Raw genomic sequence first — 16,847 nt, forward strand, 5'->3', positions numbered from 1 at the left:
AGTACATAAATAACGGGCGTCAATTATACACAGGTTTTGCTTTTGCCAGCATGATACGGGGTCGGCTGGACGAGGAAATTGAGCCACATTCTTTGGCCACGAAAACTAATTAAACTTGTAAGTCAAGGCACCACTGTATGTTAGCAGTGAATCATACAACATTAAGAAAATCCACTGATATTGCTTCATGTCCTCCTCTTGACATTTTAGCAAAACAGGATGCACTGTTAATTGGCTGCTAAACTGTTTCTTCTATCAAATATATAAAAATAGGATTATGACCATATTGACTAATATTCTCTGCCTGTGCAATCTTACTGACCAGAAGCACCGAATCCTGAGAACTTCTCCTGATCGCAGCTCAGTGTACAGCAGGCAACTCCTCTTTCCCTTTTGACTCTTCGCCTGTCACTTGCTCATTCACCTGACTTTCGTCCTCGTCCTCCCTACTTGTATGTAAGCCTCGCTGACTGCCGTGATGAGTACCCCTGCTGATTGAGAAGAATGAGGAGGGCTGAAGGAATTGCAGCTCTGTTTAGTTGTCACTTCCGCCTACAAAGAATGATTTCACGAAGCCTCGAGAATATTCATATCAGCTCACTTTATCCTTCTCTCCAATTTTTGTATGACTCGGATGCAAGCGAGAGGCCACTCTATAAATAGGCCTGGCCAACATGGAAGTGTGTGTTTGTCCAAATTCAGATGCAAAGCGCTCCAAGACCCACACGGAGTTGTACTGTGCAGGATGCAGAGTGGCTTAAGCTCTTGGCTGGAAGACAGGGATTTCTGAATAAGAATTCCAATAAAACGGACTAACAAAATGAATTAAGATAAAAAAAATTAAAAAAATCCTCCTAGCTCCAGAAGTCTTATAGGTCACCCCCCCAAAAAAAAACCTATGTGTGATTTTTGCCCACTCACCTCCTTTGAAGAGTTCAGTGTGCAGGTACGCCAATCCCCGAGTGACAGAGTGAGCAAGCCGGCAGCTGTTGACCCAGTCGTTGGTCTGAACGCTCAGGTAGCGGCTCAGCGAGCCCTAGGGTAGGAGACAAGGAGGTAGGACGAAGAAAAAGAAGCGCTGCCGTGAGATGTTAAGTTGATGAGGCGGCGACGTCGAATCAGTCGTCAGCATCGCGCTTGAGGTCTGACAAAACGAAAGGTGACGTGTGCGCAGGGAAGAAAAAAACGCTGAGTCTTTGTCACTTCAGAACACTACTCGACAAAAGGGCAAGTGACATGCTGATTTCACTGGTTCGCGAACACCACATCCAGGTGATGACACAGGTTCAGGGCTTAAAGTTTTAAAAAATCCTGAGCCTGAACTTTTTCCGGGGAGCGGTGATGCAGTGTCGTTATTCGACCGACGTCAAGCCATTACTATTTGATTTGTCGCCGTGGATGGACTGTTTTACCCGTCTTTATTCCATGACTGATTTTTACTTCATGTACAGCACTTTGTATGAAATGAAATTTCGAGTTGAGTAGTGTTTGGTCTGTGAGACAAAGTGACGTCAGAACCACAGTTGTGATTTTGCCGACCGTCAACTGCACAATTGAGTGAGCACGGTTTATTAAACTGATCTCTAGGAACGAAAACTGTGTCCGGCTGTCAGCATCAAAGTGGGCAAATCATCCCGACGATTAGACTGCCTTTAAAAAGTAGTCCGATAGCTACAGCCGCTAGTACCGTTAGCACGCTAACACTTTAGACCCCCGAAACACAGGCAACAGGCAATACAATGTCAGCGTAATTAATTCTTCTTTTAGCGCCCTTAATTGGCGATCGAACGTGATTTCTGTACGAAGTTGTTTTATTGACTTTGCTCGCAATAGTTTATGCCAGCAATAAGAACGGCAGGCAACGGCAACGTTCCGCAGGACGAGTCAAGTCATCCGTTGCGCCGTGACTGGCAAAACGCTCCGGGAAAAACTTTAAAATAAAAGTGTTTCTTGGCATTGCGCTCCACATATGACTTTGTACGGGAAGGTTTCTTTTGAAGGCCTTCTCTCCGCATTGGCGGTGTTTTGCCAGACGTGTCCAATATTCCCCACATGTACACTGTTTCCTTTGCTGGATTTGTCATTGCGCTGGTGGCTCTTAGCCCGGAAATCCGGCACCTTGCAGGAGTACTTTAAGCCCTGCAGGCTTCATCACTGTGTTTATTAGAGCAGTTATATTATGCTTTGACTTTTTTCTGCTAGCTTATAACTTTTGAAATACATACCGCTTTAGTTCAACTTTTATCATGAATTCCTTTTTTAAGTGTCATTTCCATGACCAAGTGAATCATACTGAAGGCAACATTCATTGTACAGACAAATATTCAACTACACTACAAGTGTATGTTGCACTGATTGCCAAAGCACACTCGGAGTCACTTCACTCACATGTGGGTAGTAATCCATGACCAGCAAGTACTCTGTGCGCCCCTCCGGGCCCGTCCGCTCATCAGCGGCCACAAAGCAGGCGATGTTGTCGTGCTCTAGTAGAGGCAGCCGATAGATGGAGCATTCGTTTAGAAAGTTCTGGCGGTTGCTTGCGTTGAAGACCTTGACGGCGACGGGTCGCTCATCGAGGGAGCCGCAATAGACAGCACCGTATCGGCCCCGGCCAATCAGCTGAAAGGAAGAGGCAATTGAATGAGAGCAGAGAAAAAAAAACTATTCTCAATAGGCTTATAGTGCTGAACATAAATGAATTGAGCACTTTTGAAATGTAAGCAGGTTGTCAATTTGTCAGTGAACACGAATAATTCTCAGATTTCTGAAGGTTGACATTTTTTTATTTATTTTTAAATGTAAAATTGGCTTGACTTACAATTTTTCAAGTTTTTCTGACACATCTCTTTAGATGCACTTATTTATGTGTTGAGTACTATGCTTGCAATTCTGTGTCCTTAGCTTAGAAAAAATTGCTACAACGAAATCCAATATAAAAATGATAGGTCCGAATATGGGCATAGAATTAAATTACGGTAGTAAAAATAAAATACAATTACGGTTATATCATGAAAGCGTTAGTTTTTACGTTACGGTTCTGATTGAAGAAGGCAAAGTATCGCCTGTCCTTTAATATACACAACCAAACAACAAAAACAAAAAATGTAATGCATGAGATGCCAAACCGAATAAAAGATGTAGCTCTTTAGCCAAATTGTGTTTGGTAAATGTCAATTTTAGAGAGGGGAAGCGAGGGGGAGGGTAGCGAGATTGCGCGAGAGAGAGAGAATGACTGGGAATTCAATTCCTTCATGAAACGCTATCAGTGCCTTGCTCCATGACTCTCAGACAGTGCAGCACAGCATGAATTTGTACGCCACATAACATTCAAATAAAATTTGTGGGTTTCTGACTTCTGGCCTTCCCTTACTGGTATTGAGGTTGACTGATTTCCAAGCTTTTTTTGGTGAATAAAATGGACAAAGGCACATTTTTATGTGATAATGCGCTCATCCATCCATTTTAAAAGTCATACCATTTGAATATGTTCGGGTTTCTCTTTTGTGTTGTGCTACTGGTGACGTTTTCATTTAATCAGTTTGATAACCATCATGCTTAGACTTGAAGCTTGAGGCCAGGACAACATTTTGTAAGTGATTTTATCATTGTGGGTGGTTGTTTGTAATTTCTTGGAGAAAGAACAAATGAGCAAGTGTAATTCATCTCATTCTGAAATCGATGAAGTTGCAATACAGTACTTTTAGACAAACTACAATAGGGATAGTAACTGTATATTGGTATTGATTCAACTAAACAAACGCATACCGAACTGTATTTTGCATTGCAAATAAACACACATTTTATTTGCTAGTTATGTACAGAAATCTTCATTAAAAAAAACTCACAGCTCAACCCATGCAACTTTGCTGTTTATTAACTGCAAATTTAGCACTTCCCAGAATTTCAAATTGGAGCATATGCAGTAAGTCAGGAGGAAGACTGTTTTGAAGAAGAGCCAGGCTTCCAAATGACCGTGCAAAGTATTGTCAGCACCACCCAAGCTTAAGTGACCTCTTATCAAGTTTCCATCAATAGTTTTCTTGGAACAGTCACATGTGTGCTGCCACGACTTGGATGACGCAAGAGCGTTGTTGGGAGTGAGTGTTGGAAGTGAGCGGCCTTGTATACAGTATTGTCCCAATAGAACAAAAACTGATCTTATTTCAGGAACAGACCTCGAGCAGTTTGACATTATCCAGATCCAAAGAGCTCTCAGAGCCAGCAGCCTCCATCATGTTCAGATTGTGAAGACCTTGCTTACTGTCTCCTACAAATCAAAGAAAGAAAAACACATGCACAGTTGCACACATACAAAGTATTTTAAAGAAGATCCTCTCTGATCCCATTTATTACAGCAATTATGACTCTACCAAAACATTTAACAAACTTAGCTAGTGAATGTGGTCTGTTCTTGCTCTCAGCGTGGAGCCATGGAAACTCACCACGCAACATTCGGTAACCAAAGAAAGCAGCTACTGCGACCACGGCCAGCACAGAGACGGTTGCCAGGGCGATGATTGTCTCTTCATAGCGCATAGTGTGACGGTCTGCAAGGACAACATATAAAAAAAATAAGCACGTGCATATAGAAAATGAGAAAGAATACACACACACTCACGCACATACAAAATAATAATAATTAAAATAAAATAAAAAGAGAGCAATGATGATGACATTACCGAATGAACAATACTGAGCTCTTAAAAAAAAGAAAAAAAGAAAAAGAAGAAAATGAGAAGGCAAATGGACAGAACTACACAATTTAACTTAAGCACCGAGGCCCGCTCATGCAACTGTCAGCTACTACAAGACGTTTAATAGGATTTACATCGGGGTCCATAGTAAGCTACAAAATATCTTCAGCTGTTCATATATTTTTTTGTGGTTTGTTTTGGGTCATTATCTTGTTGGAGGATCTATGACAGAAATAATAGATTTTATAGATGTTAAAAATGACTATAGCACAGTTAGTATTGCACAAAATAGTGACCTGATGCCTCACAACATGGATAGCAATACTGAATATAGCAGGTCCTACAATATGAATCATTTTTCCATATGTTCCATCTGAAATACATTTATATTTTTAGTTAACCAACAATGTTGTATTGAAGCAAAAAATAAATAAATGCTACAAAAACTAATTGAATGCGCTGTCATGAATGATTTTGGCTCGAGATTGCAGAGTTAGCCAATGGACTGTCGTACAACTTTAAATCCAACATGCTGAAATCATTCTGCCATGTTTGTCTTGTCACCTGTTTGCTAAGCAGAACAGTCACCAACCCACCCACCTGCAGACAGACTGATAACACTGACGCCCGCCTTGCATTCCGAGGAATGTGGAGTGGCAACATGAATGGAAACGTACGTATATGTGTTTAGACACCAACACCAACATTTTATTCACCGCTAAACCTTGAGGAAGGAACAATTGACAATGCATGTGCTTGTATGAAAAGTATGGCGACTTTTATCAATGCTGATTTTGAAATACTGTACTTGCCTGTGAAAAGCACATGATTGGAAATGTTTATCCTTTCAACGTGTGTCATAAGTGTTGAGCTACTTGACCTGTTAATAGCTAAATTTGCTGATAGTTAACTGCTAAGAATGTATTTATCTAGATGCGTCATACAAAAATGATAACATTCATTCCAAGGAGATGTAGTTGATGTGTGAATGGACGCAGTGAGAAGCAAGGTGAATCTCCTTTAATTTACACCATTTTAAATTGGAAGTCAACCCAATTTTTTTTTAGCTTGCAAACGTCACCTGACCAAACTTGGAAAACCGATGAGCCGTGATTGGTCATTACCCGAGCCCTGAGTAACCGGGAAGTCATTTTTAGTGAACAGCAAGTGACAAAATGGTCGCTCCTTGAGATGGATACAAACGGGTGGATTTTGCTGTTTATTTCACATTCCATTAAAGGCAAAAGTAATCAGAAAGCTATGTTTAGACTAATGGCGCATACAACATATTATTGTAACAGATTTTAAATTTAAAAATAGGCAGAAAATAAATGTAAACAAATGTCCAAAACAGGAAGAAGAGAGGCAGCAAATTATCATATGTCCATAAATGTGCCCAAAATTTCAGAAATTTTACAGAAAGGCAGAAAGGTCTAAAAATGTATGAAAAAGTAAGTCTGAAAAATTACCCAAAAAACAAATAATCCAAAAACGGTAGATGAAAGGAAAGGGGGGGGGGGGGTCTCAAAGTATTGGATGGTGCACATTTTCTGTTATGGCGCAGCTCTAATGAACTTTTGGGCTATCAGTACATTCGACTTACACTAACACACTGTTTCGTTCATCAAAATGTTCAAATGTTTTGTGGCTCCAGACAGATTTGTGGTTATTTATTTGGCTCGTGTTTAAATTGCTCTTTTGACAGAAAAGGTTGCTGACCTCTGGCCCAGACCAACAATCCATGTCATATAACTGGGGATCTAAGATGTACCAAGAAATAACCAATAATCAATAATACCAGGAAGTAACATATTAAGTATTAACCAGAAACATATTAAAACAGATGGGGGTGGTTATTCCAGTTAGTTGCCAGTGTGTATGTCCTGTAAGTGTGCATTAGTGTGTGTGCACTTACAGATTGGCTGTGCAGTGGTGGGGCTGGGAGGCAAGAACTCCTCTGTAAAGTTGACATTGCACATGTCACTGCCGCAACAGCAGAAGTGGTACGTCCCGTTCTGGGTCTGAGGTGACAAGTTGTTCACCACGCAGCGGTCATCGCGACATCCTTGGTGGTCGCCCAGGTGGGTCCAACAACCTGGTTTTGGTTGAAAACAGCACACATATTGAGAAATTACAAGGGCCAAATTTAGACCCGAGTGCCTGATTCTGATTCCAATTTCCATTTCTTTCCTGTTTAAATCTATGTTCAAGTGACACACAGACCGGCGTGACCCTGTCACAGGGCTTAAGTTTACTGAAAACAATGACTGCAGAGTTATTACATGGTATGATTCAAGCACTTTTTGAGCAGGCTCAAGGTGCTCTCAACTGTAGTCACTTAACTCATTCACTGCCATTGACAGCTATAGACATCAAAAATTCATTTGAACTATTTCTATTAGTTTCACAATATAATATTAAAAAAAAAATCCCGCCAAATTTGAAGAGCACTGGTTATGTGTTCATTCTTTTGACATTTAATGTTATGAGGACATCTTTAACATTTTTTGATCCACTGCACACGCTCATCCTCCTCCTTTTGTAATCAGTTAATTACTTGCATAATTTAAAATGAAAAAAAAAATGGCCCCAATATTTTGACATAAACAAATATTCTAAATGTGATGCGCAGACATTTATTAAATGCTTTACTTTAATGCATGTAAGCCATCCGCTGTCACGCTAAAGGATAATCTATGGTCAAAATTAAAAGTGTGATTAATCTGTGTTAATTTATGATTAATGTGATAATTTTTTCTGATTAATTAATCAGTTAACGCTTTAACTTTGACAGCACTAAACCCAACTTTAAATAAATGTAAAATGGCGTGATCACTGTGGGAAATTAACAAAAAAAGAGGGTGCTACGGATGAGACAGGCATCATAATGTCGTAAAAGAAACATTCTAGATCGCGCACGTCGTAACTCGAGGATTTCCTGTATTTGTTTTGCAGTTACTGTTTTAGTATACAGTATTTGTATTTTACTTAAAAAAACTTTTTTTTAAGGTTTGACAGAATTTTAATTTCTTAAAAATTCAAGGATACAAATATATCCAAGGACTTACATTTTTTTTGGGGGGGGGGGGTCATACCAACACACATTTCCACACAAAATACAACCCGTGAGGTCTTAGGATAGCCCACTTAAGTCCCCAGACTTGTGAAAATAACATAAGATAAAATAAATATGATAAAGAGGGTAATGTAATTCTTAAGAATGAAAATGCAAGAGGGTTGAATTTCATATATATATATATATATATATATATATATATATATATATATATATATATATATATATATATATATATATATATATATATATAGAGTTTTAGTAGTTGAAAAATATTAAGTTTTAAAATTAATGAATAGCCATTTTATTAATCGGGATTTTAATCTTAATAAAAAATAATCATGACTATTACTGTATTTTTCCCATAATCATCCAGCCCTACTTCAATGTATAGTAATCCCGCTGGAGTCAAACACATTTTCAAAATATTGGGCAGTATTAGCAACGTATTAGAAACATTTTATTAAACATTATAAGCCATTTTGTTTCCCCGGCCAACAGATTCTAAAGGCTGATTACTTTGGTATTACTCAACTGGCATTAACATTTGCTCTATTTAATGGTTTGCATAACTCAGAGCTTTGAATGTAGTTTTTTTGATTTACCATGGGTGTGTTGTTTGGGATTACATGTGTTTAAGGGTAGGATTTTTTGGGTGTGATTTATGTTGAATATCCTACCTTGTTTGACAATTCGGACTTCGCCTGGTGGACTTTTCTCCCACAAGCCGAAGCAGTGGCTACCCTTGGCACATCGGATTGTGGTATTCTCTGGCGAGACCCGGCCCTCTCCTCCCGCCACTCGCTCCACTTCCGATTGCTGCTGCTGGTCTGTGAAGGCGCACTCTCGCTCTTCGCCCTGTGCCGCTACAAACAGACAGACGATGGGAATTTGAGCATAAATCATAATTCAAAAGTACAGGGCTTATGCTGAACATTTAATGCCGTTTCACTCAGACCCAATTAAACAACAATGCGAGTGCCGCAAAACATATTCACCACATAACAAGTTTCATACTAACCCTTTCAAATGTTACCACCGTTTATCAGTATACTGGAAATGGTCATTCCAACAAGACAAATTGCATTTTTTGAAGGGACACGAGCAAATGTATAACAGACATTTTACTCTGGATTTGCTTGATTCACAACCCCCCAAAAATGTTACAATGCTTGCCTCTTTTCATCCAAACATCAATAGGAATGTCAATTAAATTCTAGCCTAAAGGTCAGAACCCATACAGTTGCGCACAGACAGGGGACATCACAATCCAATATGTTTGTGAGAGTTAATTTACAGATGATGCTAAAAATTTGCTTCTGGAAACAACAGGTAAAATGTACAAAACAAATGTAACTACACACCAAATTTCCAAGCAAATATTTAATTGGTGGCATACATTTTTATTCATATTTGGCAAACAGCACATTGTTTTCAGTGCTTCAGACAGATTTTTGATGTCAGACAAATAATCAAAATTATGTGTAGTAGCTCTTCAATTGATGAGCTGACAATTAATGTTCTGTGTGTGCATTATTTGCATATAGTAGTGCAGCCCATCCAAACTGATCTGCAATCCACAACGTGCCCAAAAGAAAACTGTTCACTTGCTGATGTGCATTTTAGTATCGCCAAAGTGATGGCAAAGAGGAATATCTTGAGCCAAAATCAATGTGTGGTTTTAGACTGCATCATTGATAATCTGAGATAAGAAACATGATATGCTATATTGTATGTCCTATAAACAGCTCCTCCCTTTCCTCTGTTTAGGGGTGGGGCTGATGCCTGTTATGAAAGCAAGAGTGGATGTGTTCTGCCCAAGGTCAAGCTAGCCTGAGTGAGCATCAGACAAGAGTAGTGGAATGGGTTTTCTCTCATGCTCCACCCACATGTAAAGCCATCAAATTGGCCAGCGTAGTGCTTATTTTTTTTACGTTTATGGCCATTGGGAAGGTGCATGTAGCATTAACAAAGAATTTTATGAGGGTGAAGGTTTCACCCAAAAATCAATTAATTATTGTGGGTAAAATTCACAGTTTTAAAATACTAACAAATTCTAGATGTTATAATGTATGTCTATATTTTTCACCTACATTCATTGACTTGATTTCATTAGCTTCTGATAGTGTCATTGACTATGTTTATAAACGGTCAATACTTAGGATAAGGTAAAAACTCGTTTACATGCGTTAGCGGACACAGATACTGCTGCATACATATTGTGATCTAAACCGCGACACACGGACAACGTCATTACGTAAATAGATCTTTCTACAGTCTATTATAAGACATTACGTTATATTCATGTCACTCACTCATTCACCACACTAATAAAATGGTCGATTTCCTCCTTGCTCCAAAAGTATGGTTCTCTGCTGCGTTGCCATGTTTCGTCATTTTTGTTTATCCCTACTGTGGCATTTTCGACATAGAGCCAGAAAATGATGTGAAAATGCAGCAGAGAAATCCATATATTTAAGTTAGGCTTGTTGAGCGAGTGGCAACATGATATGGCTGCCGCGCATACATGTATTTCAGACCAAAATTCCTTGTGAATGCGCAGAACACAAACCAAAGTTCGGGGTTTTAAAAACCCAAATAAGAGCATATTTGGGTTTTTGTGCCTTTAAATAACGGCAATATTCAGATTTTGAAGAGGTTATCGACTGCATGTAAACATAGTCATTGTCATGTCACAAAGCACCTTTGTCAGTATCACTGTCCATTAGTATTTACCACAATTTTTGTAACATTTACTCTTCAAAACAGTGTGGAGTTCGGTGCAGGAAAACAATGATTCCTTATTCCCAAATGATTAATAACATTCTCCAACTTTCTTATAAGGCTAATGTCCTTGTACAACATCATCTGCGACAAAAATCCTTTCTTCCATGAATTCATTTCCTTGACTACGCTTGAAAATTACTGGAAATGTCCCGCTGGAGGGAGGGGTGGTGGACATCAGGATACGTGCTGCAATGAAGGAAATATATAGGAACAATAGAAGGAAGTGCACAGCCAGTGACAACACCCGAGACGGTAAAACAAATAGGCCGAGCTTGTTGGCAACTTATGGTTTGATGGGAATCCATAACTATCACCTACTTACATTAGTAGCAAATTGATTGTTTTCCCGTCTATTCTTAAATGTACACTTGAAACAAATCACCTTTATCAACAGTATCTCATCTAAAGAAACAACCCAAATACAGCCCAATGAATAGCTGCTCAGCAACAACAACGCAGGACATAGAATGTCTGAATGAAAAGGTATAGAATGTCGGACCAAGCAATAATATTACACTGAAGGACAAATGGTTAGCGAATCCAATGCATGTACATACTCTACTGTACTGTACATAATATTAAAAGAAAAGGTGAAGCCCTAGGCCATGCTTAACTAAAATACAGAGGGGATAAATGGGAGCCTCTAAATTCTGCTGTACTTATTTGCCATTTTAACTACGAGAGCACTTCAGCAGGCCCGGTGTCATTGGTTATTCTGAAGCTGAGGTTAGTTCTTTGACTAAATTCTTTCAATCTCTTTCCTGGTTGGATGCCAATCACAGTGTTTATCTCTGATAGGCTATGGCAGACTCTGTTCCTGGTTATGCTCTGCAGAGCTTCAGCAGAGCTACCACTGCTGTAGTGGATAGTGGGTTAGAGCGTGCAGGCAAACTCAGTGTAGCGTGACACACGGGAGAGAAAGGCGAAGTGATATCAAAAGGCTCGGGTGCAGCTCTCTTTGCAAGCTTGCTCATTGGACGAGGGCTGGCACTTAGTGGTTACCCATGGCCCAGATATTTGTTAATACTCACCCCCTCCATCCGCTCCACCATCTATCCCCCACTCCAGTCCAGTAACCCTCCTAACCAGAACTGGCTCTTAGTGCCCCCACCCTCCTCCTCAAACAACCCCCTTCCGCTCAGCCTCATTGCTGAAAAACAACAGATCTAATCTGACCCTATTGCCAAGGTCCATAAGAGACATGCAAGACACTGCAGTACGAATACGACAGGGTGTCCTTAAAGTATGGAAACATGGGAAATTGACATCATTGTGGAGTTATTGCAATGAATTCACGAGTCTTTCAAAACTCACCAAATTTGGGGACAACGATAATCATTTCATAAGGTTTGAAACTTGAGGATTGTTGAGAGATCAAAATAAAGGCTGCATAACTAAAACACTTCCACTTGATAACCTACTGTATGTACCTATAGAATTGCACTTAAATTTACAGAAATACAATATTTTAGGTTATTACTCTTACCACTTGGGAATGAAGTTTCCGTTGCTGCAGAAAGTCAAGCTAGTTATCAGTCCTAATCTACCTGCTACGGCTGTTGTTTGGGTGCGTTCTCGTTGCTGAGGTGGGATGGGTTGGATTCAGGGGCTTTTGCTGACACCCCCAATATTCCAAGCCTGTTTAAGGACGGGAGAGATGAGGTGGGGGCAAGTACACTCTTAATCCGTCCCATCTGTTGCGTAACGACTGCCACCCCCTAAAAGCACCACCACTACTGTCTGTCTGGGTCTGGTCCAGTTATGCTAATCCCGGAGTATACACTGCCCTCAAATCGTAGTGCTGCAATTACTGACCACAATGCTTTTGCACCAGAACCTGGCTTCCACCCCCCTTCGTACCCTAACTTTCCCAAATATGTGATGAAAACACAGATGACTGAGGTGGTGTGCTGTTACACAACAAGGGGGAAAGGGGGATCATCTCAGATGCTTTATGAACAAAGCACATGGTGATCATCAGTGGTCTATCCCAAATAGGGTTGGTTGATCTATAGCTGATTGTAGTTTTCAAGTGTTTGGTGTAGACCGTCCGATTAAATCGGACTATATTAGCTCTTTTAAAATAGACAAAAACCTGCATTTTCCCCCAAAGTATTAAAAACAGTACACCTAAAAAAAAAAAAAAAGGTTGCACCATGCATGTACGCAAACTTGTAGAGACTCATAGATTCGTAAAAGGCATTGATGTGTTGCTAATGTATTAGGCTGAATGTATGCAAAAAAACAGATTAGAATCATCAGAGCAAAGTTATTTTCTTTAAGTGACAAAATGCATTCAAGAGCCCAAACATTAGAAACAGATGGTTGCCTAGTAACTGTGAGCCATCTTTATAGCAAAAGAGATGCAGTCATTCATCATGTTGAGAATGTAGCATTAATATTTATTATTTGTCGGGATGCACCGAAATGAAAATGTTTGGCTGAAACCAAAAACAGAAAATGAAAAGTGCTTGGCCGAAAACCGAAACGCTGAGAAAAATTATACCAATTTTTACTATCATTGCATTTATTATAATATTATTATAAAATATTTATTCAACACTGGCATTTTAACCAAGCACAATATAAATTGAAATGTGCCCACACTGCAGACATGTTGGCTAATGGTACATTAAACACCAAACGAGCGTTGAGCAATTTCTGGCGGTGCGATTGCACCTTATAGTCGATGTAGTTCGCACAGGCGGGGACGGATGCGTGCAGCGGGACAAGGTGCGGCGCACTTCAAATTAGCACATTCACATATTCAGCAACGTTTAAAAATAAATAAATGAATTTGTTTGCAAATTCATTTATCACAAACAGCGTCCTCTACAGGCCCGTCGCCGCCCGGAGATAGTGGTAAGTGTTTACTTGTTTAAAACTGTTGATAGCAATAGTGCTAACATTAGCTAAAGTATTTAGCACGGCCATGAGGATGCCGGTGAAAAAGTGGAAGCGTTTAAGAGGCTCTTATGAAAAAAAGGGAAGGCGCTGTGGGAGAAAGAGTGTCTCACCTGTACTGCAGTACACGGCAGTTCTGTCTTTTTTCGACCCACTTAAATGTTGTACACCAAGTGGCGCCCCTCTCCTCCGGTGTGCGCAATGACCCCGGGACCCCTGCTGCGACCGACGCAAACTCACACAGTAAAAAGCCAGCGAGAAGAAAAGACGAACACTCACCCCCGCGTTCGCTGTTTAATTCAAACAGACGCTTGCAGCGGGTTTTTTTTGTTTGCGTCACCACAACCTATTTTGGCCATATTCTTTTGGTGCATCACTAATTATTTGTATTTTTTTTATTTACCCAAGATATTGTATTCATTGTTCTGCATTTCAATGCCAATGTTCAATATTCTTGAGAATTAAAAAGTTATTTGCTCTCAAAAAGGAGACTCGATTTAAGATGGTCTATCACAATATCAGTAGCATAAAAAACATCAATGATATTGTTGATCATGATAGTTTCTGGGAAAATATATATCATGACAGGCCGAGGTGAGGTCATCAGATATAGAGTGGAAATAGCTGCGGATGACAAGATGATAAGAAGAGCAATCGACAGATTCTTGAATGAGGTGCATTGCGGAGTTGGTCACTTTTTTACTCGCGACTGCCCAAGATCGTGCTTGGTGCTGATGCACCAAATTAAAAAAAGTTGGCCGTCTAGTGGACAGTGTGAAAAGATAGTTTGAAGGACCGGCATAGAAACTGATAGTATCGGTGACTACTCAACAGTTCAGTGTTTGTACTGTGATATCTGTCTGAAAAACACATCCTTAACATCCCTAATTGACACAGAAAATGTTGATACACACGAGCTTGTGTCGACTTTTTTTTAAACTTCTGCGAAACTGAAACATACCCCATCAAACTCCTAGAGCGGTTGCTTCCAATCCAGACAAAACATGTAGTGTTACCAAACTTACAATAAAAATAATATTTTCTTAGTATTTTAAGTTCATTTGGGGAAAAAAATGTAACCTTGGATCAAGAACAAATTTATTTAGCAAGCCTCCTCCTACTGCGTGTCATGAGACTGCTTTTTCCGGTGAAAGACAAATTGTGGCCACCGCTAATGCTTGTTCAACTAGGCGAAGCAGAGCAGAGGCATGACTAGTATTACTAATAACCCTGAAATTGCAGACCCTCCAAAATCACTGAGGTCAACAGTATTGGAGCTTTTCGACAACACAGTTGAGAACAGAGATGGAAATCACATTGTTGCTTTATTTTGAAATTTTAGGTGAATTACTTTATAACAAAATATATATGTTAAATCTACCAGCTTAATAGTGTCCGAATGTACTACACTCACCTCTCTCAAAACCTAGGTAATAAGATATACCAACCCATCATTGATTTTTGTTCCATCTAGTAAAGTACAGGGCTGTATTAAAATCCATATTGCATTCTCCTACTCGCCATCGATTTCAGACAGGGCCATAGCTTGGGAAAAGTTCCTTCACCGAGTTCAAGAGACTTGGCACTAGTAGGGCATTCTGTGTATTACTATAAACACTCAGCTTCAGCACTCAATGTCCTCGTGTAGCATGGCTGTTCAAAAGTGTTGAATAATTCATCAAAAACAAATATCGATATTGCAATGTAGTAAAACACACACAGTGTTCCCTCGTTTATCGCATGGGTTGCATTCCAAAAACTACCTGCAATGAGTGAAATCCGCTAAGTAGAGTTTAACTTGTTTTGGGGTTTTTTTGAGGGGGGGGGGGGGCATGGATTTACACAGTTATTAGGCAATTATGACTTATTACTTTAGCTTCATAAATTTAGCTTTAAAAATGCAATATGACGGATAAATACTCGCAAAGCACTCCCTACCCCCGAGTTAAAGGAAAGTAAACAGCTGAGTTCTGATATGATTGCTCAAGTTTTTCTTTTGACAGCTTACTAGGGGTGGGTGATATGGCCTAAAAAGTACATCTCAATATTTCAAAGACATTTGTGGTGACGATATTTTTGACAATATTGGTAATAATTTCTGAACAATATATTTGTGATTGGTGCTTCGGAATTTTCGGCACTTTTATTGCAGCTCAATATTTAAGCCACCGTATTCCACAATTGAAATACAAACAAGGTGCAAATATAGCAATTGTAATGGAATGAAATGGAAATAAAAACAGGCCAGGTAGTGTTTACCTTGCAAGATCTAATTGTAACATAACTGCTAAAAGCACATAAAGCACATTTACTTAGCAAATAAAAAGAAAACACATGGCTTCAGAAGTTAGTGGCAAATTGCATGAGTCAGCAAAGTCCATTATTTTCTACTGTATGTGTTGATCTTCGTGTTGTAGAGGGAAAACAAATTCACCGTAGCAGCCAGTTTGCGGCGTCATGCTTTGCACATCGCAGGCAAGTGTATTGTTGAAAAAAAAAATTTCCCCTGCGATTGTTTAGGCAGTGGTTCTTTTACCGTAAACGGCAACCCTCCTGCGAGCGTTATTTTGCCATGAATGTCTCTGATTGGTCAATGATCAGAGGAGCGAGAAAATGCCGTAATTGTCCCGACTGCCAGGTGGCGGTGCTGAAACAGTACGGGGGTCCCGCCCCCGTAAAGAGGTTGCCGGTTGCTTTTAGGAATAATGACGAGGATAATTACTTCTCGTGCATGCGCTGAAGGTACGTAATAGTTGGTGTTGGTGTGGTGTGTATTTACGTCATTTTTCTACACGACGTGCCGACCGTCTGGGCCGACGCCTACCCCCTGTAGCGTAATTTAGTTTTATGTTAATTATTCCAAGTCGTGTTCCGATGATTTAATCACGACACCTCCTATTCCAAGTGCACAGTACGAAACATCGGCTAAATGACACGCTAGCGTACATGTTTACAGCCATTCTTCAGCTTTAGTGGTCCCACAACTTCAACTTGTTTATGCCTGAGAAAAAGCATTGTTTTTCTACTATTCTGTCAATTTGTGTTCAGACATACACTCTTGACAGAAGAGAAGGATTTAAAGGCTTATGAATCCACCGGGATTCTACCTTTTGGCAACAATGCAACGTGGGATTCTATTTAAGGTAAGCCTGTTGAAGAACTAGTTAATAGCCATCCTCATCTCTGCTGCGATGCTGTGAATGGTCTGAGTGAAGCAGCGGAAACTATTTCCGAACAAACGCACGCATAGGGAACGTGGAGTTTTCGGGTGATGATATCTTATGTTTATGATTTTGATGCTTTTTGTGAAACAATCACCAATTTTAAATTTTAAATGTATGAATTGAATTACACCACTGTATGCACAAATATCCAAACACAGCAAT

The 16,847-nt window shown here is 39.7% G+C and overlaps 1 protein-coding gene across 1 annotated transcript in view; it reads right to left on the bottom strand.

Annotated features, from left to right (window-relative positions):
• The window catches only part of LOC147178825 (bone morphogenetic protein receptor type-2-like), a 29,506-nt gene that overhangs the window by 6,725 nt on the left and 5,934 nt on the right, over nucleotides 1-16,847 (bottom strand). The window contains exons 2-7 of the mRNA XM_086068399.1: nucleotides 8,451-8,636; nucleotides 6,610-6,789; nucleotides 4,443-4,547; nucleotides 4,176-4,267; nucleotides 2,389-2,619; nucleotides 922-1,036 (exon numbers count right to left, since the gene is read on the bottom strand). Of these exons, the coding sequence (XP_085924525.1) occupies nucleotides 922-1,036; nucleotides 2,389-2,619; nucleotides 4,176-4,267; nucleotides 4,443-4,547; nucleotides 6,610-6,789; nucleotides 8,451-8,636 (909 nt within the window). The remainder of the gene's footprint in view (nucleotides 1-921; nucleotides 1,037-2,388; nucleotides 2,620-4,175; nucleotides 4,268-4,442; nucleotides 4,548-6,609; nucleotides 6,790-8,450; nucleotides 8,637-16,847) is intronic.

The sequence above is a fragment of the Leptonotus elevatus genome, chromosome 2 (assembly GCF_054856555.1).
Source record: "Leptonotus elevatus isolate MCC_2025b chromosome 2, RoL_Lele_1.0, whole genome shotgun sequence".
Taxonomy (NCBI): Eukaryota; Metazoa; Chordata; class Actinopteri; order Syngnathiformes; family Syngnathidae; genus Leptonotus; species Leptonotus elevatus.